Source organism: Balaenoptera physalus (assembly GCF_965194825.1).
Source record: "Balaenoptera physalus genome assembly, chromosome: 3".
In the NCBI taxonomy this organism is placed as follows: Eukaryota; Metazoa; Chordata; class Mammalia; order Artiodactyla; family Balaenopteridae; genus Balaenoptera; species Balaenoptera physalus.
Window position 1 is genome coordinate 141,599,955 of NC_138890.1, and position 25,700 is coordinate 141,625,654.

General features: G+C 41.3%; 1 protein-coding gene and 1 pseudogene across 2 annotated transcripts in view; both read left to right on the forward strand.

Annotated features, from left to right (window-relative positions):
• Positions 1 to 21,261, forward strand: part of LOC309657947 (uncharacterized protein) — a 28,617-nt gene extending 7,356 nt beyond the window's left edge. The window contains exon 2 of the mRNA XM_082455971.1: positions 19,538 to 21,261. Coding sequence (XP_082312097.1) covers positions 19,538 to 20,168 — 631 coding nt within the window. The 3' untranslated portion in view covers positions 20,169 to 21,261. The remainder of the gene's footprint in view (positions 1 to 19,537) is intronic.
• Positions 21,262 to 21,567: 306 nt separating this feature from the next.
• Positions 21,568 to 23,991, forward strand: LOC309657501 (arrestin domain-containing protein 4 pseudogene; annotated as a pseudogene). Its single transcript, XR_014268332.1, has 2 exons — positions 21,568 to 23,849; positions 23,893 to 23,991. The product of XR_014268332.1 is annotated as an arrestin domain-containing protein 4 pseudogene (transcript).
• Positions 23,992 to 25,700: the final 1,709 nt, after the last annotated feature.

The window sequence follows — 25,700 nt, forward strand, 5'->3', positions numbered from 1 at the left end:
TCTCATTGTCTGTTTCTGGAATGTTATAATATTCCATAATTGTCTATGCTGGTAATCAATATTTTGTACTTACTTGGGCCAGACAGAGTTAAAGGGGAAGTAGTGCCCATGCCCTGGCTAGCCTGATGGTGATAGTGATAAATAAGAGTTTTTCAGGTCTAAGGAAAACCACTGAGATAGGGTGAGGGCACATGGGTTTAGTGTGAGGATCCCTGTCTCACCGCCAGGAGGTACTCCCTTTTGTGTAAGCTTTAGAGCCCAGAACGTTATTTTTATTGACGAAGGTAGCAATTTCTTGTATGTTCACTGGTTTCTTCTGAATCTTTTAAACTCCTGTTTTGTTTTGTTTTTTCCTCTGAGGATCAGGCAAACAGAGTCCTGCAGTTGATGTCAGTCAAAAAAGAAAAATAACATTATAGTGGGTATAAAGAAAGACATTGAGGATTGTGCTGTATGAACTGTCTGTTTATAACCTGTAGTGGGGAGGAGACCTGGGATGGTCTTAGTGCAGACTCTTAATTTGGATAGACTTCCAACCAAATAATTTGTTTTCCCCTGAAATAGAGATAGCTCATAATCTCACTTCATAAGATGACATTAACTAGATGAAAGAGGCAAAGTAACTTGTTCAATACATTTTGAACCTTTACTGAAATGAAATGCTAGGAATAGCAGAATGGGACATGGAATTAATTGAAAATTGAAGAATAAATGGAGTGAAAAAATTTAGCGTTTTCCCCCTCACCACTAAGTACTGCAATTTAGTATCTGTTTCTGGCCAAACCGTTGTTGTTGTTGTTGATACTGATTTGTCTTGAAAGATTCTCGCATAGGGCTTAAGAAAGCTTCAGTTTCACACAAAACTGAAATGGCCTGTTAATGTGTGTCTCTCTCCCCTTAGATTGCAAATTTCTTGAGGATTGAGACTATGTCTTGTTTGTGGTCTCTCAGGGGTCTCCCTCATTTTTGGAAGTTCCTCACATATTAAAACACCGAGAAATCCTGAAACAATTTTCCAAAAATTGTAGCCTGTTTAAAAATTCTGATTTAACAAATTTCTGCTTTTTCACAAATTAAAGTGTAATATAATATAGTTATGCTTTTCCAAAAAAAATGACAGGATTTTTAAAAAGAAGATACTTAATAGTGCCAAACAGGGACAAAAAGTTAAAGTTGTAGAATTACCACATTTCATTCCTGTCACTGTAGCTCTGTTTCTGAGGCCTTTCAAGTATATGACGTCTTAATTCAAATGGGCCTCCTGCCTCCTCTGGCTCCAACTCTTGCACTGGCCCTGGTCTTATTCATCTTTGTACCAGGAGCCTAGCACAGTGGCTGGTTCATAGCAGACATTCAACAAATGTTTGTTGAAATTTGTTTTTATTTATTCTTAATTTATTTTTTCTGGTTCTTATAATGGTTTTTATTTAAATTTTTACTGGTGTATACTTGATTTACAATGTTGTGTTAGTTTCAGGTGTATAACAAAGTGAATCAGTTATACATATACATATATCCACTCTTCTTTAGATTCTTTTCCCATATAGGCCATTACAGAGTATTGAGCAGAGTTCTCTGTGCTATACAGTAGGTCCTTATTAGTTATCTATTTTATATATAATAGTGTGTATATGTCAATCCCAATCTCCCAATTTGTCCCTCCACCCACCCCCTGGTAGCCATAAGTTTGTTTTCTACGTCTGTAACTCTATTTCTGTTTTGTAGATAAGTTCATTTGTTCCCCTTTTTTAGATTCCACGTATAAGCAATATCATATGATATTTGTCTTTCTCTGTCTGACTTACTTCCCTCAGTATGACAATCTTTAGGCCCATCCATGTTGCTGCAAATGGTATTATTTCATTCTTTTTTATGGCTGAGTAATTTGTATGGAAACACAAAAGACCACAAATAGCCAAAGCAATCTTGAGAAAGAAAAACGGAGCTGGAGGCATCAGGCTCCCTGACTTCAGACTATACTACAAAGCTATAGTAATCAAAATAATATGGTACTGGCACAAAAACAGAAATATAGATCAATGGAACATGATAAAAAGTCCAGATATAAACCCACACACCTATGGTCATATAATCTATGACAAAGAAGGCAAGAATATACAATGGAGAAAATACAGTATCTTTAATAAGTGGTGCTGGGAAAACTGGACAGCTACATGTAAACAAATGAAATTAGAATACTCCCTAACACTATACACAAAAATAAACTCAAAATGGATTAAAGACCTAAATGTAAGGCTGGATACTATAAAACTCTTAGAGGAAAACATAGGCAGAACAGTCTTTGACATAAATCACATCAAGATCTTTTTTGATCCACCTCCTAAAGAAAATAAAAACAAAAATAAACAAATGGGACCTAATTAAACTTAAAAGCTTTTGCACAGCAAAGGAAACCATAAAACGAAAAGACAACCCTCAGAATGGGAGAAAATATTTGCAAATGAAGCAACCAACAAGGGATTAATCCCCAAAATATACAAACAGTTCATGCAGCTCAATATCAAAAAAACAAACAGCCCCATCAAAAAATGGGCAGAAGACCTTGGGACCTCCCTAGTGGCGCAGTTGTTAAGAATCTGCCTGGGGCTTCCCTGGTGGCGCAGTGGTTGAGAGTCTGCCTGCCAGTGCAGGGGACACGGGTTCGAGCCCTGGTCTGGGAGGATCCCACATGCCGCGGAGCGGCTAGGCCCGTGAGCCACAACTACTGAGCCTGCGCATCTGGAGCCTGTGCTCCGCAACGGGAGAGGCTGCGACAGTGAGAGGCCCACGCACCGCAATGAGGAGTGGCCCCTGCTCGCCGCAAGTAGAGAAAGCCCTCGCACAGAAACGAAGACCCAACGCAGCCATAAATAAATAAATAAATTAATTAATTAAAAAAAAAAAAAAGAATTTGGTCAACAACCTTTAAAAAAAAAAAAAAAGAATCTGCCTGCCACTGCAGGGGACATGGGTTCGATCCCTGGTCTGGGAAGATCCCACATGGCGAGGAACAACTAAGCCTGTATGCCACAACTACTGAGCTTGCACTCTAGAGCCTGTGAGCCACAACTACTGAGCCCTTGTGCCACAACTACTGAAGCCCGCGTGCCTAGAGCCTGTGCTCTGCAACAAGAGAAGCCACCACAATGAGAAGCACGCACACCGTGACAAAGAGTAGCCCCCACTCACCACAACTAGAGAAAGCCTGTGCGCAGCAACGAAGACCCAATGCAGCCAAAAGTAAATAAATAAATTTATTTAAAAAAATATGGGCAGAAGATCTAAATAAACATTTCTCCAAAGAAGACATACAGATTGCCAACAAACACATGAAGAGATGCTCAACATCACTCACCTCACACTGGTCAGAATGGCCATCATCAAAAAATCTACAAACAATAAATGCTGGAGAGGGTGTGGAGAAAAAGGAACCCTCCTACACTGTTGGTGGGAATGTAAATTGGCATAGCCCCTATGGAGAACAGTATGGAGGTTCCTTAAAAAACAAAAATAGAGCTACCATATGATCCAGCAATTCCACTACTGGGCATACACCCTGAGAAAACCATAATTCGAAAAGATACATTCACCCCAGTGTTCATTGCAGCACTATTTACAATAGCCGGGACATGGAAGCAACCTAAATGTCCATCAACATAGGAATGGATAAAGAAGATGTTGTACATATATACAATGGACTATCAATACTAAAATATGAGTTTTATATTCCATTGCTAGGACCCCCAAAGTTCTGTTTTACACATAATTTCGAGACTTTGCAGTGATGTTACTAGAACTTCCAGTGTATAATTTTCCCGCGTGATTTCCTAGAATGATTACAAATTCTTATATGGAGAAATCTAACCTAAATTCAAGGAATGTGTGAGTGCGTAGAGGGAGAAGGAAGTAAACAGGGAATCTATACCTCAACTTCTGACCCCATAAGCCAATTTGATTAGGGATAAACCTGAGGGATAACTCAATCAGGGAACTCTAGAGCCATGTTAAGTGAATGCCAGAGTAGATGAAAACTCTAGGCTTTCCTAGAAACATCCCAACCATCCCAGGCTCCCCCAGACTGGGAAGGCCAAGGCTAAGTCTCTGGGACAGTGTAAGTTCCCTGAAACTCAACTTCTATCTTCTTGTTATTCTGTACACTCTAACTAGGTGATCTCACCCTTGGCCTTGCTTAATATACAATACAGACCCATATCTCCAGCTCAGACATTAAAGTTCAGCTCCAGGCTGGTGGCTCTGTTCGGATGCTGCCCCTGGGGTACCTCAAAACAACATCTTCTGCATATCAACTTTACTCCTTTTAATGAATTTTACTCTTGTTTATTGATACTTACATCTGTCCATTAGTAGAACAGGTCATAAATCTGAGAAGTATCCCTTTTCTTTTTCTCTCCTACTTTTCTATCTCTCTGACACACATACATCTAATCAATGTATTACCAAGTTCTGTTGATTTTAAGCCCCTAATAACTCTCAGACTGTTGACTAACAAAATTTCTGGAAGCCATTTGGCAACTTTTATGAAGGAGGCTTGACAGTTTCATATCCTTTTACAAATTGTATAGTGTTAATGTAAATCAAGGGTACAATAAAATCCCAAATTTTAAAACTATATAGATGTGTGAGTATAGGCATAGCAAAAAGTGAACTAAAAAATGCATCAAAATGTTAAAACTCACTATCTTTTTTTTAAATAAAAATAAATGAATTTTTTAAAATGTCCTTTCAGTTTTCATTTTTCCACACTCTTATCCCATTCCCAGACTGAAACATTTAAATTTAAAATTTTTTAAATTTTAATTATTTTGCTGATTATGTCCATATCACTAAATAACCAGAAACTTATCAACTCATCTTCTGTGGAGGATAATTGTGCTAGATAATTCCATTTTCTAGTCTCCTAACTATCTGGAATTTTTTTTTAACATATTTATTGGAGTATATTTGCTTTACAATGGTGTGTTAGTTTCTGCTTTACAACAAAGTGAATCAGCTATACATATACATATATCCCCATATCTCTTCCCTCTTGCATCTCCCTCCCTCCCACCCTCCCTATCCCACCCCTCTAGGTGGTCACAAAGCACCGAGCTGATCTCCCTGTGCTATGCGGCTGCTTCCCACTAGCTATCTATTTTACGTTTGGTAGTGTGTATATGTCCATGCCACTCTCTCACTTTGTCCCAGCTTACCCTTCCCCCTCCCTGTGTCCTCAAGTCCATTCTCTAAAAACTCACTATCTTTTGTTGGTGGAGTAATAGTCTGTTTTTCTTTTCTTCCTTACAAGGTTCAGTATTTTCTAAATGTTTTACACCAAGCATGTGCTATTATTAAATGTAAGCTCCATGGAGACAGATACATTTTTTTTGTTCCCTTATGTATCTGAAGTGCCCAGAACAGTGTCTTACATATAGCAGATGCTTAATAAATAATTTTAAATGAATCTTTATAATGTAAAAAATAAAATGAAAAGGGATAAATGTATTAGAATTCCATTTCTTGCTCTTCCTGGATTGTGTCTTATTTTAATATAATCTTCATCCCTTCCTTTAGACCACCTTTGGCTAAAACGGTCAGCAGTGGCCATACCTGCACAAGTCATCCCTGGCTCTTGATTTTTCTTCCGCTGAACTTTACAAAGATTTGCCTTCTATTCTTTCCTTTCACCTCTCCCAGCACATATTTTTAGGAAGACTGGTACAAAAGGAGTTTTCAGAAAAGTGGCGTCAACATCATGGTGGAATACGATGTCCCTTGTTTCTGTCTTCCCCGTCAACAACATTAATTTCCCATCTGTTTACGGACAGAGGTGCCTTTGTGGGAGCTGTGGGATTTAGTACCATATGCCAAGGGACCCAGGAGAAGTCTTGCCCACCTGTGCACCAGGTAATATGCATTTAGACCTTGATCCTGCCTATGGACACTACGGTGGTCTGTGATCCATCTCCAGCTTCCCTTGGTTGTGGCCCAGGAGCCCCTGGAAAGCACTGTTTTAGAAAATCACCAATGGATGACAAGACCCTTTTGTGGAAGTCCAGGTTTCCAGAGAAGTTCTAGCACATCACTGGAGGGAAAAATACACACACACACACACACACACACACACACACACACATGAGTTTAGATGCATCAAAGGGTGTAAGAAAACAGCTTGACTTTACTTGCATCACCCCTCCCCCAAAGCAGCACAGTAAGGCCAAGAGAGGTTTTCTTGGTCTATGATCTTCCTTATATTAAAATGAGATACACTGCTTCCCCAGCTCTGCAAGATGCTGACAAAGAGGCCCTCTCCCACTGTGGTAGCAGGAGTGAGCTTTGGTAGATGGCTAGTGAGCATGTGCATAAAGCCTGCCCAGCTCTGCAAGCCAGAGTGTGCCCAAACTTGAGATTGAGCGCCACCTTTGGGAAAACGAAAGAGAGGCAGTCAGCCCTAGGCCAGGTTCATTGCAGAATCCAGAGAAGACATACAAGCTTAAGAATTCGGCCACAAGACAGAGCAAGAAGAGTGGAGGAGGTGTACCTATAGCCGGTCTGAGATAGCCTCAGATTCTCTAGGAGGACTGACAGAAGACATTTCTCTCCCAGAGGCAGTTAGTAAAGCCTGAAGGAGGTGACTGCTATTTCAAATGAGAAGACAATGATGCAAAACTTCAAGGAACATGAAAAATCAAGGAGTAACATGAAAACATGAAAGCCTACAACACACTGGGAAAGGTAAGTATATAGTAAAATACTCTAACACTGTAATATGGTGGTGTGTTAACCACTTTAGTAAAAATGTTAAAGGATACGAGTATTAAAAATAACTATAGCTACAATAATTTTTATGAATACACAGTATAAAAAGAGGTAAATTGGGTCTTCCCTGGTGGCGCAGTGGTTGAGAATGTGCCTGCTGGTGCAGGGGACGTGGGTTCGAGCCCTGGTCTGGGAGGATCCCCCATGCCGCGGAGCAACTAGGCCTGTGAGCCACAATTACTGAGCCTGCGCGTCTGGAGCCTGTGCTCCGCAGCAAGAGAGGCCGCAATAATGAGAGGCCCGCGCACTGCAATGAAGAGTGGCCCCCGCTTGCCGCAACTAGAGAAAGCCCTCGCACAGAAACGAAGACCCAACACAGCCATAAATAAATTAAAAAAAAAAAAGAGGTAAATTGTGACATCAAAAAGATGTAGTAAAAGGGTAGGTTTTTTTCCCCCCCCCAAGGGTAGTTTTTGTATGCAATCAGTTACGTGATTATCAGCATAAAATACTGTTCTATCTATAGATGTTTTATGCAAGCCATCTGGTAATCACAAAGCAAAAACCTACAGTAGATTCTCAAAAGATAAAGAGAAGTGAATCAATGCATACCACTACAGAAAATCACCAATTCACAAAGGAAGGCAGCAAGAGAGGAAGAAAGGGACAAGGGAACTATAAAACAGCCATAAAACAATTAATAAGATTGCATTAGCAAGTTCTTACCTATTAATAATTCTCTATTTGGAAACAGATTAAATTCTCCAATCAAAAGGCATAGAGTGGCTGGATGGATTAAAAAAACAAGAACAAACTATATGCTGCCTACAAGAGACTCACTTCAGATTAAATAACACCCATATGCTCAAAGTGAAGGATGGAAAAAGATATTTGATACAAGTGGAAACCAAAACAGAGCAAGGCTAGCTGTACTTGTATCAGGCAAAATAGACATTAAGCCATAAATGATAATGAGAGACAAAGAGGGTCATTATGTAATCATAAAGAAGTCAATTAACGAAGAAGATATAACAATCAACATATACCCACCTAAACATGTTATTCAAACACTAACAGATCTGAAAGGAGAAATGGACAACAATTCAGTAATAGTAGAAGTCTTCAATACTTCACTTTCAACAATGGAGAGATCCTCCAGAGAGAAAATCAGCAAAGAAACATTAGACTTGAACTATACTTTATACTGAATAAAGCTAACGGACGTATACAGAACACTCCATCCAACACATCCTTCTATCTGGGACATTCTCCAGGACAGACCACATCATAGGTCACAGCACAAGTGTTAACAAATTTAAGAAGACTGACATCATACCAAGTATCTCCTGACCACAATGGTATAAAACTAGATATCAATAACAGGATGACAAATGGACAATTAAAACTATGTGGAAACTAAGCAACACACTCCTGAACAAACAATGTGTCAAAGAAGAAATAAAAAGAGAAATAAAAAATATCTTGAAACAAACCAAAATGGAAACACAATATACCAAAATATATGGGATACAGCAAAAGCAGTTCTAAGAGGAAAGTTTATAGTGATAAATGCCTATATTAAGAAAAAAAAAATCTCAAATGAGCAATCTAACTTTAAAGCTTAAGGAACTAGAAAAAAAAGAATAAACTAAGCCCAAAGTTAGCAAAGAAAGGAAATAAAGAACAGAGCAGAAAGAATGAAAGAGAGACCACAAAAACAATAGAAAAGATCAAGGGAACTAGGAGCTGTATTTTTGAAGAGATAAACAAAATTGACAGACTTTTAATCAGACTAAGAAAAAAACGACAGAAGAATCAAATTAAAAAAAATCAGAAATGGAAGAGGAGACATTACAACTGACACCACAGAAATACAAATGATCATAAGAAATTACTACGAACACCAAAAAACTGGATATCCTAGAAGAAATAGAAAATTCCCAGAAACATACAACCTACCAAGAATGAATCGTGAAAAAATAGAAAATCTGAACAGATCAATAATGAGTAAGAAGATTAAATCAGTAATCAGAAACCTGCCCAAAAAGAAGAGCATAGGACCAGATGGTTCTACTGGTGATTTCTACCAAATACTTAAAGAATAATTAACACAAATCCTTCATAACTCTTCCAAAAAAATTGAAGAGAAGGGAACACTCTCGAACTCATTTTATGAGGTCAGTTTTACCCTGATACCCAAGCCAGATAAGGACACTGTAAGAAAAGAAAACTATAGGCCAATATTTCTGATGAATGCAAATGCAAAAATTCTCAACAAAATTCTAGCAAACTGAATTCAACAGCACATTAAAAGGATCCTACACTATGATCACATAGGTTTTAACCCTGGGATACAAGGATGGTTCAACATACACAAATAAAAAAATGTGACACACCACATTAAAAGAAGAAAAGATAAAAATTATTAGATAATTTAATAGATTCATAAAAGTAATTTGACAAAATACAAAATCTTTTTATGATAAAAACTCTCAACAAGTTTGGTATAGAAGGAGCATACATCAACATAATAAAGGTCATATATGACAAGCCATGCTAATATCATACTTAATGGTGAAAGGTAGAAAGCTTTTCCTGTAAGATTAGGAACAAGACAAGGTGCCAACTTTCACCACTCCTATAAACATAGTGCTGGAAGTCCTAGCCACAACAATCAGGCAAAACAAACAAAAACAACAACAGCAAAAAGCATCCACCAGGAACACTAGAAGCAATATTGTCTTTGCAGATGGTATGATTTTATATAATCCCAAAGACTCCACCAAAAAATTGTTAGAACTAACCTACAAATTCAGCAAAGTCACAGGATTAAAAATCAACATACAGGGCTTCCCTGGTGGCACAGTGGTTAAGAATCCACCTGCCAATGCCGGGGACACGGGTTTGAGCCCCGGTCCGGGAAGATCCCACATGCCGTGGAGCAACTAAGCCCGTGAGCCACAACTACTGAGCCTGCGCTCTGGAGCCCGCGAGCCACAACTACTGGAGCCTGCGAGCCACATCTACTGAAGCCCGTGCGCCTAGAGCCCGTGCTCTGCAACAAGAGAAGCCACCACAATGAGAAGCCCGCGCACTGCAACGAAGAGTAGCCCCCGCTCACTGCAACTAGAGAAAGCCCACGTGCAGCAACGAAGACACAAAGCAGCCAAAAATAAATAAAATAAATAAATTAAAAAAATAAAAAATAAAATAAAATCAACATACAGAAATCAATTGTGTTTCTATATATTAACAACAGATTATCTGAGAAATAAAAAGAAAGAAATAAGGAAAAAAAGAAATAAAGGAAACAAACCCATTAACTGTAGCATCAAAAACAATAAAATATTTAGGAATAAATTTAACTAAGGCTGTGAAAGATCTGTACACTGAAAATTATAAGATACTAATGAAAGAAATTGAAAAAGACACAAATAAATGTAAAATAGCCCATGTTCATGCATCAGAAGAATTAATATAATTAAAATGTCCACACTATCTAAAGCCTTCTATAGATTCAGTGCAACCCCTATCAAAATTCATTGACATTTTTCACAGAAATAGAAAAATAATCCTAAAATTTGTATGGAATCATAAAAGACCCAAATATCAAAGCAATCCTGAGAAAGAAGAACAAAGCTGGAGGCATCACACCTCCTGACTTCAAACTATACTACAAAAGATATAGCAATCAGAACAGCATGGTACTGGCACAAAAGTAGACCAATCGAACAGAATTGAGAGTGCAGAAATAAACTCAAGCATGTATAATCAACGGATATTTGACAAGGGAGCCAAAAATATTCAATGGGGAAAGGATAGTCTCTTCAATAAATGGTGCTGGGAAAAGTAGATAACCACTTTAAGAAAAGTGAAATTGGATCCTTATCTTACACCACTCTCAAAAATTAACTTGACATGGATTAAAGACTTAAACATAAAACCTGAAACCTTAAAATTTCTGGAGGAAACATAGGGGAAACCTCCTTAACTTTGGTCTTGCCAATGATTTTTTGGATACGACACAAAAGCCCAAGCAACGAAAGCAAAAATTAATAAGTGGGGTTATATTAAATAAAACGCTTCTGTATAGCAAAGGAAACAATCAACAAAATGGAAAGGTAACCTATAGAATGTGAGAAAATATTTGTAAATCATACAGCTTATAAATAGCTAATATCCAAATACATAAAGAATTCATAACACAATAGCAAAAAAAAAACAACTAAGAAATTGTCAGAGGAACTGAATAGACATTCTTTTCTAAAGAAGACATACAAATGGCCAACATGTACAAAAAAATATACCAACATCACTAATCATGAGGGAAATGTAAACCAAAACCAAAATGGGATAAAACTTCACGCTTGTTAGAATGGCTATCACCAAAAAGACAAGAAGTAACAAGTGTTGGTGAGGATGTGGATGTACACTGTTGATGGGAATGTAGATTGGTGCAGCCATTATGGAAAATAGTATGGAGGTTCCTCAAAACATTAAAAATGGAATGATCATATGATCCACCCATCCCATTTCTGGGTATATATCCAAAGAAAATGAAATCAAGATCTTGATGAGATATCTGCATTCCCATGTTCACTGCAGTATTATTCACAATAGCCAAGACATGGAAACAACCTAAGTGTCAGTCAAGAGATGAATGGCTAAAGAAGATGTGGTATATATACTAAATGGAATACTACTCAGCCATGAGAAAGAAAGAAATCCTGCCATTTGCAACAACATGGATGGACCTTGAGGGCATTATGCTAACTGAAATAAGTCAGACAGAGAAAGACAAATACCGTACAGTCTCACTTACAGGTGAGGTCTAAAAAAGCTGAACTCGTAGAAACAGAGTAGAATGATAGTTGCCAGGGCTGGGGTGTGGGGGAAATGGAGAGATCTCAAAGGGCACAAACTTCAGTTAGAAGATGAATAAGTTTTGGGGAATCTAATGTACTACATGGAGACTATGGTTAACAGTACTGCATTGTATACTTTAAAGTTGCGAAGAGAGTAAATAAATACTCTCATCAGAAAAAGAAATGGTAATTATGTGAGGTGATGAAGGTGTTAACTAATGCTACAGTAGTCATTCTTTCACAGTATATAAGTGTATTAAATCAACACATTGTACACCTTTAAACTTACACAATATGATATGTCAATTATATCTCAAAAAAACTGGGGGAAGAAAAAAAAAAAACCAAAATGTTTTTTGAAGAAAACAGCACCGCCCCCTGGTGGCTGAATTTAAAACGGTAACGTTGATCCATCCTCTCAGACCAAGTGTACCGATTTAGGCCACTGCAGGTTCCAGGTTTGCCCCTGAACCACAGTGTCACGGTAGAGCCTGGCGTGCTGCTGCCCCCTATGGTGAGTGGGCGGCAAAGGCCCCACTGCTTTTCTTCCAGCCTGAGGGGGCCCCAAACTTCCAGCCTGGAGGTTAACAAAGGCTGAACCTGGCTGGACTATTGAAACCACCCACAGTTCATCTCCTCCCCTCAAACCTCCCCAAATAATTGAGTCAGTCAGCAGGAATCGTCAGGCCCAGCACTGGGAGGGCGGGCTGAGATAGAGTCCCTCAACGGAGGTGCAGGACAGGAGCCCTTACCTAGTCAGCGCTATTCCCATGCTTGCAGGGATGCAAAACGAACACGACATAGAAAGTGGACAGAGTGGATCTTCTGGCAGGGACCCAGATCTAAACTGTCTGGGCTTTTTTGTTTGTTAGTTTTTGTTGTTTTGTTTTGCTTAGCTTTTGCAAATGAATTTTGGTGACCGTTGGTTTTGGAGGGGGCGACTCTAGCAGACAAAACTTTACGTCGCCATCGCAGTTTGGTTTCCCTCTCAATTCTACAGGATTTGTGACCCAAAGTTTCCTTCCCTCTCACTTTTTTTCTTTCTTCCAACTTATTTTTCTCCCTAGATTCCCCTGCTCTGATAGCTCTAAGCCTCTGCATCATTGTCATCTTTTCCAAGCCTAAAACCAAGACCGTTGTGGCCTTTGAGGGGTGTGGCATAAATGCAGATGTGTTTAAAATGAGCCCCAGTTCTCCCTTATTCTCCTCATCATTTGTCTCTGCCTCTCACAGATACACTCGAGTCCATTGTCACAGAAGAGAGAGTCAGTGAAACAAATGCCTTATAAGGGATAGACCAACGGACCAATGGAACACAACATTGAGACTTAAAACAACTCTGCACAATATGGAACCTCAGTATCTCTAGCATATCTAGAATATAAACACCACCACTGTGAGACATGCCCTGACTCTCCATATGTTAAAATTAAAATTTAAAAAGTCTTACAGTCCCTCTGCATGTAACCAATGTCCAGTCTTCTCTGGCACTCCCACTCCCTCCCAAACCCCTGGACCTAAAGCCTATTGTTCCCCCGGAATGGGTGCTCTTCTCTCCCAGTGGGCAGGGAGCCTTCGCAATGACCCCCCATTACCCCACCTCCTAGTCTTCATGTCCCTCTTATAATCTCCTTCTCTCCAGTGTGGCCTGGACCTGGTGATTTCCTTCCAGATGTAGAAAGGTGATTCCCTGGACTTTCTAGATTCTTTGTGTTCCTGTTGAGCAGGATGTCAGAGTTCCTCTTTCCAAGAGCTGAGGCTGAGGGGTTGGTGCTCCATAGTGGTCATCTTTATGTGAAGTGCCTGCAAAAGCCCCTGTGCAGGAGGGAGGGTGTTGGTGTATGTGTGAGCTGTGGAGGGAGTGGGAAGGGGGAAGGGTTGACTTAAGACTTTGGGGGAAAATTCCATGATCTGAGGCCTCTAAAATTTTCTGGGAGCCAAACGCTACTCTTTGATTTTCTTCCCCTTGCACTATCTCCTATTCCCCTTTCTGCCTCCTTCCATTTTTAGGAGCCCCACTGCCCTCCCTGCCCCTTGCCCCCTGCTTTTTTTTTTTTTTAACATCTTTATTGGAGTATAATTGCTTTACAATGGTGTGTAAGTTTCTGCTTAATAACAAAGTGAATCAGTTATACATATACACATATCCCCATGTCTCTTCCCTCCTGCGTCTCCCTCCCTCCCACCCTCCCTATCCCACCCCTCTAGGTGGTCACAAGGCACTGAGCTGATCTCCCTGTGCTATGCGGCTGCCTCCCACTAGCTATCTATTTTACATTTGGTAATGTGTATATATGTCCATGCCACTCTCTCACTTTGTCCCAGCTTACCCTTCCCCCTCCTCATATGCTCAAGTCCATTCTCTGGTAGGTCTGTATCTTTATTCCCATCTTGCCCTTAGGTTCTTCATGACCTTTTTTTTTTTTTTTTTTTTTTAGATTCCATATATATGCCTTAGCATACGGTATTTGTTTTTCTCTTTCTGACTTACTTCACGCTGTATGACAGACTCTAGGTCCATCCACCTCACTACAAATAACTCAATTCCATTTCTTTTTATGGCTGACTAATATTCCATTGTATATGTGTGCCACATCTTCTTTATCCATTCATCTGTTGATGGACAGTTAGGTTGCTTCCATGTCCTGGCTATTGTAAATAGAGCTGCAATGAACATTGTGGTACATGACTCTTTTTGAATTATGGTTTTCTCAGGGTACATGCCCAGTAGTGGTGCCCCCTGCATTTGAAGTCCTGACAAGGTAGAAAACTGGATGAGTTTTTTTAAAGCTTTATTGAGGTGTAATTGACACCATAATGCATACATATAAAGTGTATAATTTACAGTATATAATTTAAGGTGTACAATTTGTGAAATTATCACCACAATCAAGTTGTCTTGTGCCATTTTGTACTCCCTCCACACTGTCCCCTGATCCCTCCCCCAGGCTACCACTGACCTGCTTCTGTCCATATAGATTAGTTTGAATTTTCTAGATTTAAAAAAAAAACGGTGTTTTAAAAAATTTATGGATTTGGGCTTCTCTGGTGGTCCAGTGGTTAAGAATCCGCCTGCCAATGCAGGGGACACGGGCTCGAGCCCTGGTCCAGGAAGATCCCACATGCCGCGGAGCAACTAAGCCTGTGCGCCACAACTACTGAGCCTGCGCTCTAGAGCCCGTGCTCTGCAACAAGCCACCGCAATGAGAAGCCTGCTCACCGCAAAGAAGAGTAGCCCCCGCTCGCCGCAACTAGAGAAAGCCCGCGCACAGCAATGAAGACCCAACGCAGCCAAAAATAAATTAATTTAAAAAAATATTTAAAAAATTTATGGATAGGAAAATGAAGCCGTCTCTTTACTTTTTGCACAATTCCTCATCTACCTTTTCCTGCCAAGATCAATTTGTAGGATAATATGGAGTAGCCTTCAGGGAATTAATGAAATTGACATATGGAAATATGTGAGTTATTAAAGTATTTTTCTCTGGACCCCAAACCCACTTTTCTGTGCTCTTGTATTGTAATGCTGAGCTGGGACTCTGCAAATCACATTTCCGCTTTGTCACCTAGCTCCAGAGTAGGTTCCCTGTTCGTAAGAAGCTGGAGGGAGACGGCTGGGCTGGAGGAAAGAGAAAGCACTTGCTTCTTCCTGGCTGCTTTCTGAGGATTTCCTGTTGGTTCCCACAAAGCAGCATTTTTCTCTCTAGAGGTGTAGTTAGCCTTTTCAAAGCAACAGCTGAACCCAATCTGCTGTTTTTCCTAACACATATAGCTTCATGTTGTCCCCCTGGAAACACCACATCAGCTCACCCTCTCATCAAAGATCTGGGTCCCAGCCGCACAGCCCTGTGAGCTCAGAGAAATAGCGCCAGCCCAGTGCTGCCCCTGCCTCCCCAGTCTGGGTTCAGCTCAGCAACACCTGTTCTTCACACTTCAAAGTTTAACAATCCAGTCTCTTGCTTCTGTTTCCCCAGCTGCCCTTGCAGTTGCTATCTCTGTGATATCTTAGATTTCTCTTTTTACTCTTTCAGTTACATAATTGATAGCTTTCTACCTACTTTCCAATTCTATATTTTAATTTCTGCTCAAATAACTGGTGTGGTTTCTGTCACCTGCCTGGATTCTGAATATTATAGGAATAGACAGATGTGTTTATTTGATGTTCCTTTTAAAGAATACACAGAAGAAATTGTATACATAAAGATATGACATACTGTTTGTAGTGGGTTGAATGGTCGCCTCCCACAAGATACGTCCTTGTCCTAATCCCCAGAACCTATGAAATTAACCTTATTTGGGAAAAGTCTTTGCAAATATAATTAAATTAAGGATCTTGAGATGAGGAGATTGTCCTGGACTATCCAGGTGGGTCTCAAACCCAATGACTAGTGCCCTTTTAGGAGTGAGGCAGTGAGAGGTTTTGACACAGAGGTGGAAGCAATGGACCATGGTGGCAGAAATTGGAGTAGTGCAGCCACAAGTCAAGGGATGCCGACAGCCACCAGAAGCTGCAAGAGACAAAGAAAGATTTCTCCCCTAGAGCTTTCAGAGGGGGTAATTACTGCTGACACCTTGATTTCAGACTTTTAGCCTCCAGAACTAAGACAGAATAAATTTCTGTTGTTTTAAGTGACCCAGTTAGTGGTAATTTGTTACAGCAAGTGCAGGGAACTAATATATGCTATAAACTGCCAGGGAGAATTTAAAGTGGTGGAAGCTCAATTCTGAATGCAGCATATAATGGATGCTGCTCAACTTTATGGCTTAGTGGATCTAATAAACGTATGCATAGTCACTTGGTGCCCAGTATTGGATATATTGAGTCATAAGGCCTAAGTGGCAAGTTGGCTTTTTCTGCTGCCTTGTCCTCCTTTGGACATGATCCCTCTCTTCCTCTGGGCCCCATTCAGCATTCAGAGCCTTCTGAGTCACTGACTAAATGGGTTGGAGTACTATTGTCAAGAGTGTCCTATGCTATCTTCAAAATTGAAAGAGGCCACAAGTGCTGTGCAGCAGAAAAAGCTAACATTTATTTATCTATAATGATTTTGAGCTTCTCTTCACACACTCTTTAGCCAATTTGTATTATATTATTATTATTTTAAAATATTTGTTTATTTATTTTGGCTGCGCCGGGTCTCAGTTGCGGCACCCAGGATCTTCATTGCAGTGTGTGGACTTCTTAGTTGCAGCATGCGGACTCTTAGTTGCGGGCGTGCATGCGGAATCTAGTTCCCTGACCAGGGATCGAAACTGGGCCCCCAGCACTGGGAGCGGAGTCTTACCTACTGGACCACCAGGGAAGTCCCTGTATTATACTGTTCTTTTGTGAATTGCCTATTCATATCTTCTGAACATTTTCCTTTGGGTTTCCTGCCTTATCATTTAATTTGCAGAGGTTATATGTATATAGATGTAATAACTTGTGAATTTTAGACTTTGAAAATTTCTTTTCCTAGTTGTCATCAATCAGTTTTACCCATGTGTCCTTCATGGTATAGAAATACCTCTTTCTATATACTATGTTTGTCATCCCATTTTGGAGAGTGTGCTGTGTCATTATTTCCAGAGCATACAACAATGACATACTTTTAGCAACTGTTGTCCCATTGTTTAATTTTTCTACATAATTCATAAAAGGAAGCTTATACTGAAGCATGATTCTTACCCGGAAGCTTCTCTAATAATTTCTATATTTTCTTACCCTGGAGTTCTTCTATGCTCAAAGCAATCTGTAACTTTAAACTTGAAGGTAAGAATAAGTTCATGATTTTTTTCCTAAAAAATTGTGCTTTTTAGATTTATCTACTTGAAAGTACTAGGTGCAATTGTCAACAAAATAGTATTGAGCACATCAATTTAAAAATTGTGGTTTTCACATACCAGTTACCAATGAAAGGAACCTAGTTTCCTTGAAGAAAAGACTGATTGCAGGTCTGGGGCAAGGGAAGTAAAAGCTGCACCTGGGACAATTCATTGCACCAGAAAACAAAGAAACTGTAAAAGACTATGAGATCATATGCTACCAAAGAAAAAAGAATGAGATTACAGGGCTGTCATTGACCAAAGATAACAAAACTTGAATATCAAATAAAATAATCAGTAGAATTTATTTAAACACTCTCTCTGGTCAGGTTCTAGAGGATGCAGGGATGGAGTTAGGCATGCAAATGTTTATTGAAGAGTAATACCTATGAAAGGAAAAAAGAATGAAGGAAAGCTGTCAGACCACTATGCAGATCAGACAGTTTCTGCCAGGCAAAGGGGTAGACTAATTCTAATATGAATGTGCTGGTGTTATTATGCATCAGGATTCTGTCCGAACTTCAGAGCTTTAGATAATCCAAAGTGAGATGTTGCACACTCAACTATGGGGGCCAAAATACCTTTTTGTTCCTGCCCTGCTACTATAGTCATATATTGTGCAGCTTGTTGGTGACTGATGCTGAGCATCTGCAGACGGACCCCACTGCTGGATCTCACCGAAGTGACTTCTTCCTTGTGCACCCACATCACTTGCTTGCGGTGCCTCCCCTCCTCCTTGAATTTCAGCTGTGACTGGGTTCAAACAATTCTGAGCTGGCCTCGACCTCCATCCACTCAGGCAGAGCTCTTCTATTCTGGGTATCTTTGTGGGAATCTTCACCTCAGCTGTGAGTGTCCTAAATTGCCCCCGTAAACCTTGCAACTAGTTGAGCTTTCAATCATCTGCCATCTTTACTGTCCGTTCTGTTGTTTGATTTTTCTGTTTTGTTATTTATCATTTATTATTTTACCATGCTCTTCCCTCCTCCCTGCAGTTAAGCAAACAATAAAAATCTGGCTTTGAAGGGAGGCATCACATTTAGAACGTTTCTTTCTGGTCAGCAAATCAGCTACGGCAATGCTCATGGACTTGGCTGTATTCTGAATGGTCTCTTGACTGCCGCTTCGCTCTCTCACTAAGATGTAAGGACTGAAAGCTGTAGCCAGATTTTCATCTTTTTGTGTGTGGCTCCAATCACAGCACCTGGAACATGGAAGGACATCAAAATGTGCTTCCTAAGTGTTGGGAATGACTGTACTTTATCACAGTAAAATAAATGTCTAGTCAAGGACATCAATAATGTAGCCACTGATGCTTTTGTCAACAGGTTGACACAGATGAAGAAGGATATATTACAATGCAATACACCATGGTATGTTATGTTAAGGAAAAAAATCCATTTAGAGGGGAAAAAAACCTCCCCTCAAAAGGCAGTGTTTAACATTTGTTCTCATTAAATTATCATTCTATCCATGATGATATTGATAATAATGATAATAATACTTGAGCACGTTAATTTCTGCCAGGTAATCCTAAATATTCATTTTTATTATTGAATGCATTCATGAAAGCTGCCTTGTTTATTTGCTTTCCATTTCAGAGGTGACAAAAGGAGGCCTAGAGAGAGGAGATAATCTGCTGAGGGTCACTCATCCAGAGAGGGGTGGAACTGCCCCTGCACCCAAGCAGTTCAGTTTCTGGAGCTTCTTGTGGTGACTCTGGTCCAAACACAATTTGAAGTTCTTTGAATTGAGCAATTCACTAGGAGAGGACAAAACTGGGAAAGTCAGAAAGTCCAATTTGAGAATTAGGTCACCACCCTTGGCCCTCCTTTACATCACAAATCTTCCTTTGGCATTCCCCCACCCTTACAAGCATTCCTTTGCTTGGTGATCTGGGTTTCCAAGTCTGTTCCAACACTAGCAGTATGATTTGGGGCCTTCTACACCCCATTGTCCGCCCAGTTTTTTCCCCCTCGGGTGTACTAGTACTTTTCCTTTTCAACCCTAATCCCATCTATCATGAAGAGATTTGACCATGAATAATTTTATCCAAGATGATTGGTTTTTGTATTAATATTATCAGGTCTTCTGATGCAATTATCTTGTAGGATTAATGTCACCACCCAAACTCCTCCTATCTCGCCAGGAGGCCGGAAGAGCATAAAAACTCGCGGGCTGGGGGCTTCCGAATCCCAGACACTGGGTATCGCCTGGTGTGAGACCCACGCGATGGCGCAGCCCTTTCCCGGCTGTGAGCGCCGGGGCCCCAGACGCCGCCAGTCCCGAGCTCAGCCGACTCTGCGCCCTGGACGCTCCCTTTCTACCCCGCCCCGTGCGAGCTCTCCTGGGACGGCCCAGACTCCGACTGGGAAATGCTTTCCAGTCCCTGCGGCGGGCTTCTGCGCTGGGACCGTTCGTGAAACGGACACTTTGCTGGAGGCCGAAGCCCTCGCGACGGGACGCAGAGCCACCTGCCCCGGACCAGACGCCCGCGACCCACCCGGACCCAGAGGCGCCCCAGGAGAGGCGGCCGCCGCCCCCGCAGCCTCCCTCGGCGGGTGGCACCGCTTCCCGGACGGACGAACGGAGCCCGAGAACCCTGACGGCGGGGACCCTATGGAGCGTCGCCCGGCTCCTGCCCCCGGGAGCCGCCGCACGTCCCAAGGCTGGTGGCAGCGGATCCGACGCGCAGTGGCCCGGAAGACCCAGGGCTGCCAGGAGCCCCGAGATTTGCGCTGAGTCCCTCACTAAGTACAGTCCCATTGGCAATTTATGAAATGCGTATTACCCTGCAATGTGAAGATCATTGGTAAAATCAATGTGCAATATCTTCTGAATTTGTATAACAAGATGAAAGATACATGCTATTGTTTTAATTTCTGTATTTTTTCATTGGTAGGAATGTGAACCTCGTTAAATAAACTTAAAAAAAAAAAGAAATTTATGCAAGATGATTGGTATTTTGCTTTCAACAAAACTGTGCGACTGAATTTTACCTGTTTGGGATTAAGTTCCTTGCGACACAGTTTAGGAGCTGCCCTGAGTTCCTTGCCAAGTGGGCCTCTACAGGGGGCAGGGAGCCACAGGTTATCCTGCTTCAGTAAAGCAAGCAGGAGAGAAGAGCCAGACAAGGAGTGCCAGCAGAACACAGTCATGGTGTTTAAAATCTCCTCTTGAAAGTGACACTCCATGACATTTGGTATCCTAAGTGACATCTTCTTTTCCTCTGTGAGCTCTATTGCATGTGCCCTGCTGTTTAATGGTTTGTTTCAAATAACTGGGCTGGAGAATGGTAAGGAGAAACTCTCATCCTTAGTGACCCTAAGGTAAGACTAGCATGGACTTTTAGAGAAAAACTTTCCCTCCCTATGGTGGGCAGTGGGCAGGGTGAAGGCTAATGGCAAAGGAACTCTATTTCTTGGTCTCAAGCAAAGTCAGCCTTTAAGTCTTGGGAGTGTGATTAGGGTGAGGAAGGAACCAGATTAAGCATGAAGTTTTTCTCGCAGATAATTTTCGCTCTTGGTCTAGCTAAGGAGCTGCACTTTGGTCTTTAGTTTCAGGGTTCTTTCAACCCTCCACACTCACTCTACCACTAGGCTCAGCCCCTCACCACGAGACTCCGGATGCCCCAGTCTCTGGGCTACTTCAATGCCCAGCAGGGATTAGAGAAGCTCCTTGCTCCTGTCCCAGGAGCCCTGTGTTAAAAAGGTTAACACATACAAAAGACATTCAAATGTCTTTATTAGAATGGTTTATTTAATTCGTGATGGAAGGACATGTAAGAAAGAAAAGATGTAAAATTTCAAGATAAAATACTGAGGGAGCATTTTCATCTTTTTTTTTAATTTTTTTAAAAAATTTATTTATGGCTGCATTGGGTCTTCGTTTCTGTGCGAGGGCTTTCTCTAGTTGCGGCAAGCAGGGGCCACTCTTCATCGCGGTGTGAGGGCCTCTCACTATCGTGGCCTCTCTTGTTGTGGAGCACAGGCTCCAGACGCGCAGGCTCAGTAATTGTGGCTCACGGGCCTAGTTGCTCCGCGGCATGTGGGATCTTCCCAGACCAGGGCTCGAACCCGTGTCCCCTGCATTGGCAGGCAGATTCTCAACCACTGCGCCACCAGGGAAGCCCACGTTTTCATCTTTTAACCTTACGGTCTCATCTAAAAACCAGGATGAATATAAAACAAACATTCTCAAAGCATCCTGAAGAGCAAAAGAAAAATGTGAACATTTACATATGCTATTAAGGACATCTAGATTCATTCTTCTAAGATTTCTAAAAGAAAAAGATTGTAATAAGTAAATATAATGTTGGCTGTGATGTCCCTGTTGTATTTCTTTTTGTGGTTTTTAGGAACAGAAATGGAATAACTCAAACAGTTTAAGCATAAAATAATTTATTAGGGGATAAAAAAATAACTTGTGGGGCCTCCACCGGGCCCCGCACAGCGGCCGCGGTGGCCCTCGGCGTGCGGGTGGCGCCTGTGACAGCGGCGCCGCTCTGCTCGCGACCCCGGCTCCGCGCCGGTGTCGACCTCCTTGGCGCGGCAGCGTCGCCCGGTAGGATGGACGGCGAGGCGGGGTCCGCGGCGGGGGTGGGCTCCGAGGGCCGCTGTTCGAGGACAGGCGCAAGGGCTGCGACTCGAGCGGCGAGGCTGTGGTTGGGCAGGTGCTGCTGGAGGCTGCCGAGCCGGTGATCCTGCGCGCGCAGCGCCTGGAGGCCCAGGGCCGCGCCGCCGGCGCCGCGAACCCCGCGCCGTCTCGGGGGTGGAGAGCCTGACCGTGCGCCTGAGCCTGCGCGAGCCGCCGGCCGGTGAAGGTATCCTCTTACTACAGCCTGGAAAACAGGAATTCCCATTCAGCTTTCAGCTTCCGTCGGAACCTTTGGTAACCTCATTCACCTGGAGATACGGAAGTGTTGAGCACTGTGTGGGAACGGTTTTGGAACGACCTGATCAGAGTGTTAAGCGGGAACTCCAGGTCGTCAGTCACATCGATGTCAACCCACCAGCATTACTAACCCCTGTACTGAAAACTCAACAGAAGATGGTTGGCTGTTGGTTTTTCACTTCTGGTCCAGCCTCGCTGAGTGCCAAAACTGAAAGAAAGGGATACTGTAATGGAGAAGCAGAAATAGGGAATTGTTCCTCTCGTCTGATTGTTCCCAAAGCTGCCATTTTCCAGACGCAGACGTACCTCGCCAGCGGGAAAACAAAGACCGTGCGGCCACGGTGGCCAACGTGCGTGGGAACCACACCGCCTCCGGGAGCACCGGCACCTGGAACGGGAAGACCCTCAAAATCCCGCCCGGGACGCCGTGCTGCATCATCCGAGTGGACTACTCCTTAGCTGCGTATATTCACATTCCTGCTGCTAAAAAATTGATGCTTGAGCTGCCCTTAGTGCCTGGCATGGTCCCATACAATGGTTTTGGCAGCAGGAACTCCAGCACTGCCAGCCAGTTCATTATGGATATGAGCTGGTTGACACTGACTCTGCGAGAACAGCCTGAAGCACCACCAAACTGCGCAGACATGGTATCTGAGGAAGAATTCTCCAGACACATTCCTCCTTACCCTCAACCCCCTAACTGGGAGGGCGAGTCATGCTGTCCTCTGTTTGCCTGCACTCAGGAATTCAGATTTCAGCCTCTGCCTCTTTATTCAGAGGTTGATCCACATCCTAGTGACATAGAAGAGACCCAGCCTGTTTCCTTCATTCTCTGAACGTATTTCAGAAATCACTGTGTTCATCATCAAATTAGAATGTCAGTTCCTCCCCCCTGCCTTTTTGGGGAAGAGGGAGGGAAGATTAGCTTAAGAACATAAATGAACATCAAGACTGAGGTGATAGAAATTAAAGCAAGAGTGAACTTTCCAGTGGGCCAACAGGATTGTTGCACAAGTTTGTGACGTGGTCTTGTGTCCCCTTTGAACAATGGGACGAAGATGTGAAAAGTCACAGAATGTAATGGAAGTCGTGATGGTGACAGAGTAAGTGGAGGGATGCCTGTGCTGGCCCAAGAGAAAGTGCCTGTAAATAGTGGAAACACTATGCGAGCGTATCTTTACAAAGGTTTCTGCAAGTGGCACAGATGTATCCTAAGCTTTAAGGCGGTATGGATGCACTGCGGGGAGAGTCGATTTTGGAGAAATCGCAGCACATGGTTGTATGTACATGGACAGGAAAGGGGCCCAGTCTACAAAGCGAGACCCTCCAGTGTCAGGGTCTTCATGTTCCATAGGACTGAAGTCCTTAAAAGAATCCTTTTCTGAGATCATGGTCTTATGAGGTTCTAATGAAGTAATACAGTTTTCACTCTTTTAATCGTAGTTTAAGAGGTAGTTTATAAATTGGCTATATGGTATTATGAAACCAAGAAAGAGTTCCTAGAAAGGCTTGACAGTTGAAAGGGGAAAGGTTGTACTTTTTATTCCTTAAGTCCTTTAGTTGAAGGTTGAAGGTTGCGTTTTTTATTCCCTTTAAGTACTTTAGCAGGGTATGCGTTTGATTTTCCTCATGTCTTATTTACCTAGAAGCATATTAGAAAAAGAAGAGGTTTAAAAAAAAAAAAAAAAAGCTTGCATCCTTAGGATGCCTTGATAACTGCACAGGGATGGGGAAAGGCCTTTTCTTACCTACTTCTAGTGGGGTTATCAGAATCAGATACGGTTGAAAACTCCAGGCCTGAGAAGTCTTCTTTGGAGTTTCTGCTCATTTGCAGTAGCAATCTCATCTCTCCTATCCCTAAACCTGAAACTGGACCAAGGGCAAAATCTATAAGGTTAGCACCAGATGAAAGTTACTATGTGTATACCAAAGGGTATTTCAACATAAATACAAAACCAAGAAGGCAAAATTACCATTTAAAAAAAAAGTCATAAGCTTAATTTCTGTCAAGAGACAAGTCTACTGATGACAGTCACTGTGTTGTACATTGTTATTCCAGTTCTTTAGTAATTCTGTTCAAACTGTGATTTTTTTTATTGTTTTGGTGCAATATTTTATTACCATTCAACCTCAGGATATTCAGACCAACAATATTGTGCTGCTGCTTAAAGTCTGAGCAGTGTTTTTACTGTCCCCCTCTCTCCTCCTAGTCATGGTCATATGTTCACTTGTTTTTACTTTAATCTATTGGTTTTGTGAGCTGAGAGCATTTCTGGACACTAAGTAGAAGGACGGTAGGGATTCCCATGATAGAGATTTTGGACCAGCCCAGTACTTTGGTTTTCTCCATGTCCTAAGTGTTTGATCTAGAAACTCTGGTACTTCCCATGTAGAATACTGTACTTCATTCAACCGAATGATTAGCTTTTCTTTCAATCAGTACATTCAATCAGTTTGAAATAGAAAAGTTCTAAGGTTAAATTAAATTTTGTATGTAAAAATTAGTTAGACATTTGATCAGGGATTTTTATACAAACATTAGGTAAATGTATGCTTTTCACCCTTCTGGATATACCTCTCTTCTTTGTAATCATGTAAGCATCTTAAGCTGTTCTTTCATTGTAAGCCACTGTTGAAAATCACAGTGTAAACTGTTTTACCAATAATTGTGGTACTGAAATTGTCACAAATTTTTATTCCCTGCTTTGGTTTTTTGGTGATCTTTTATTTTGCTTCGCTTTTGTGTGTTTGTAGCTATGTGCTGTCTAAACTGTTTTATTTTTACTTAAAAAAAAGATCATCTTCAGCTATTTCTTGACCTCTGAGTTGTAGTTTATACATTTTGTCAAGACGTTGTCTATCTACATGATGCCAAAACAAAGTGAAATAAACAGAACAATATGGTATGGAGGAAGAGAAAGTTTAATTGTCTGGTTGCATGTAGAAAAGCAACTGCTTACTGGAATTTTTTACTAGGATTGTTTTGTCACCTTTTTAAAAGAAATCATGAAGTGCACCCACCAAATTAAAACAAAGCTGATTTTGTAGCACTTAAGAGAATAGCTAAAAGATATGATTTGCCTTATTGAATTGATATTGGTATATCTGACCTTAAGAAGTAGGTTGAAACTGTATATCTTTTTGTAATCAAGAAATTATTTGATGAATGTTGAAGACTCTACATTAGAACAGAGAATACTTGGGAATGAAGATAAAATATTAGCTGTTATTTGCTTGTTTAGTTTACAAAGAAACCGTGGCCTTAGAATTTTCTTTTTGATGCAAAAATTTTGAAATTGAGAATGTGCATCTTTTGGCACACAGAATCCTTCCATGAGCAGAACTTTACTTTCATGTTTTTGTTTTGCGCAATAAGAAACT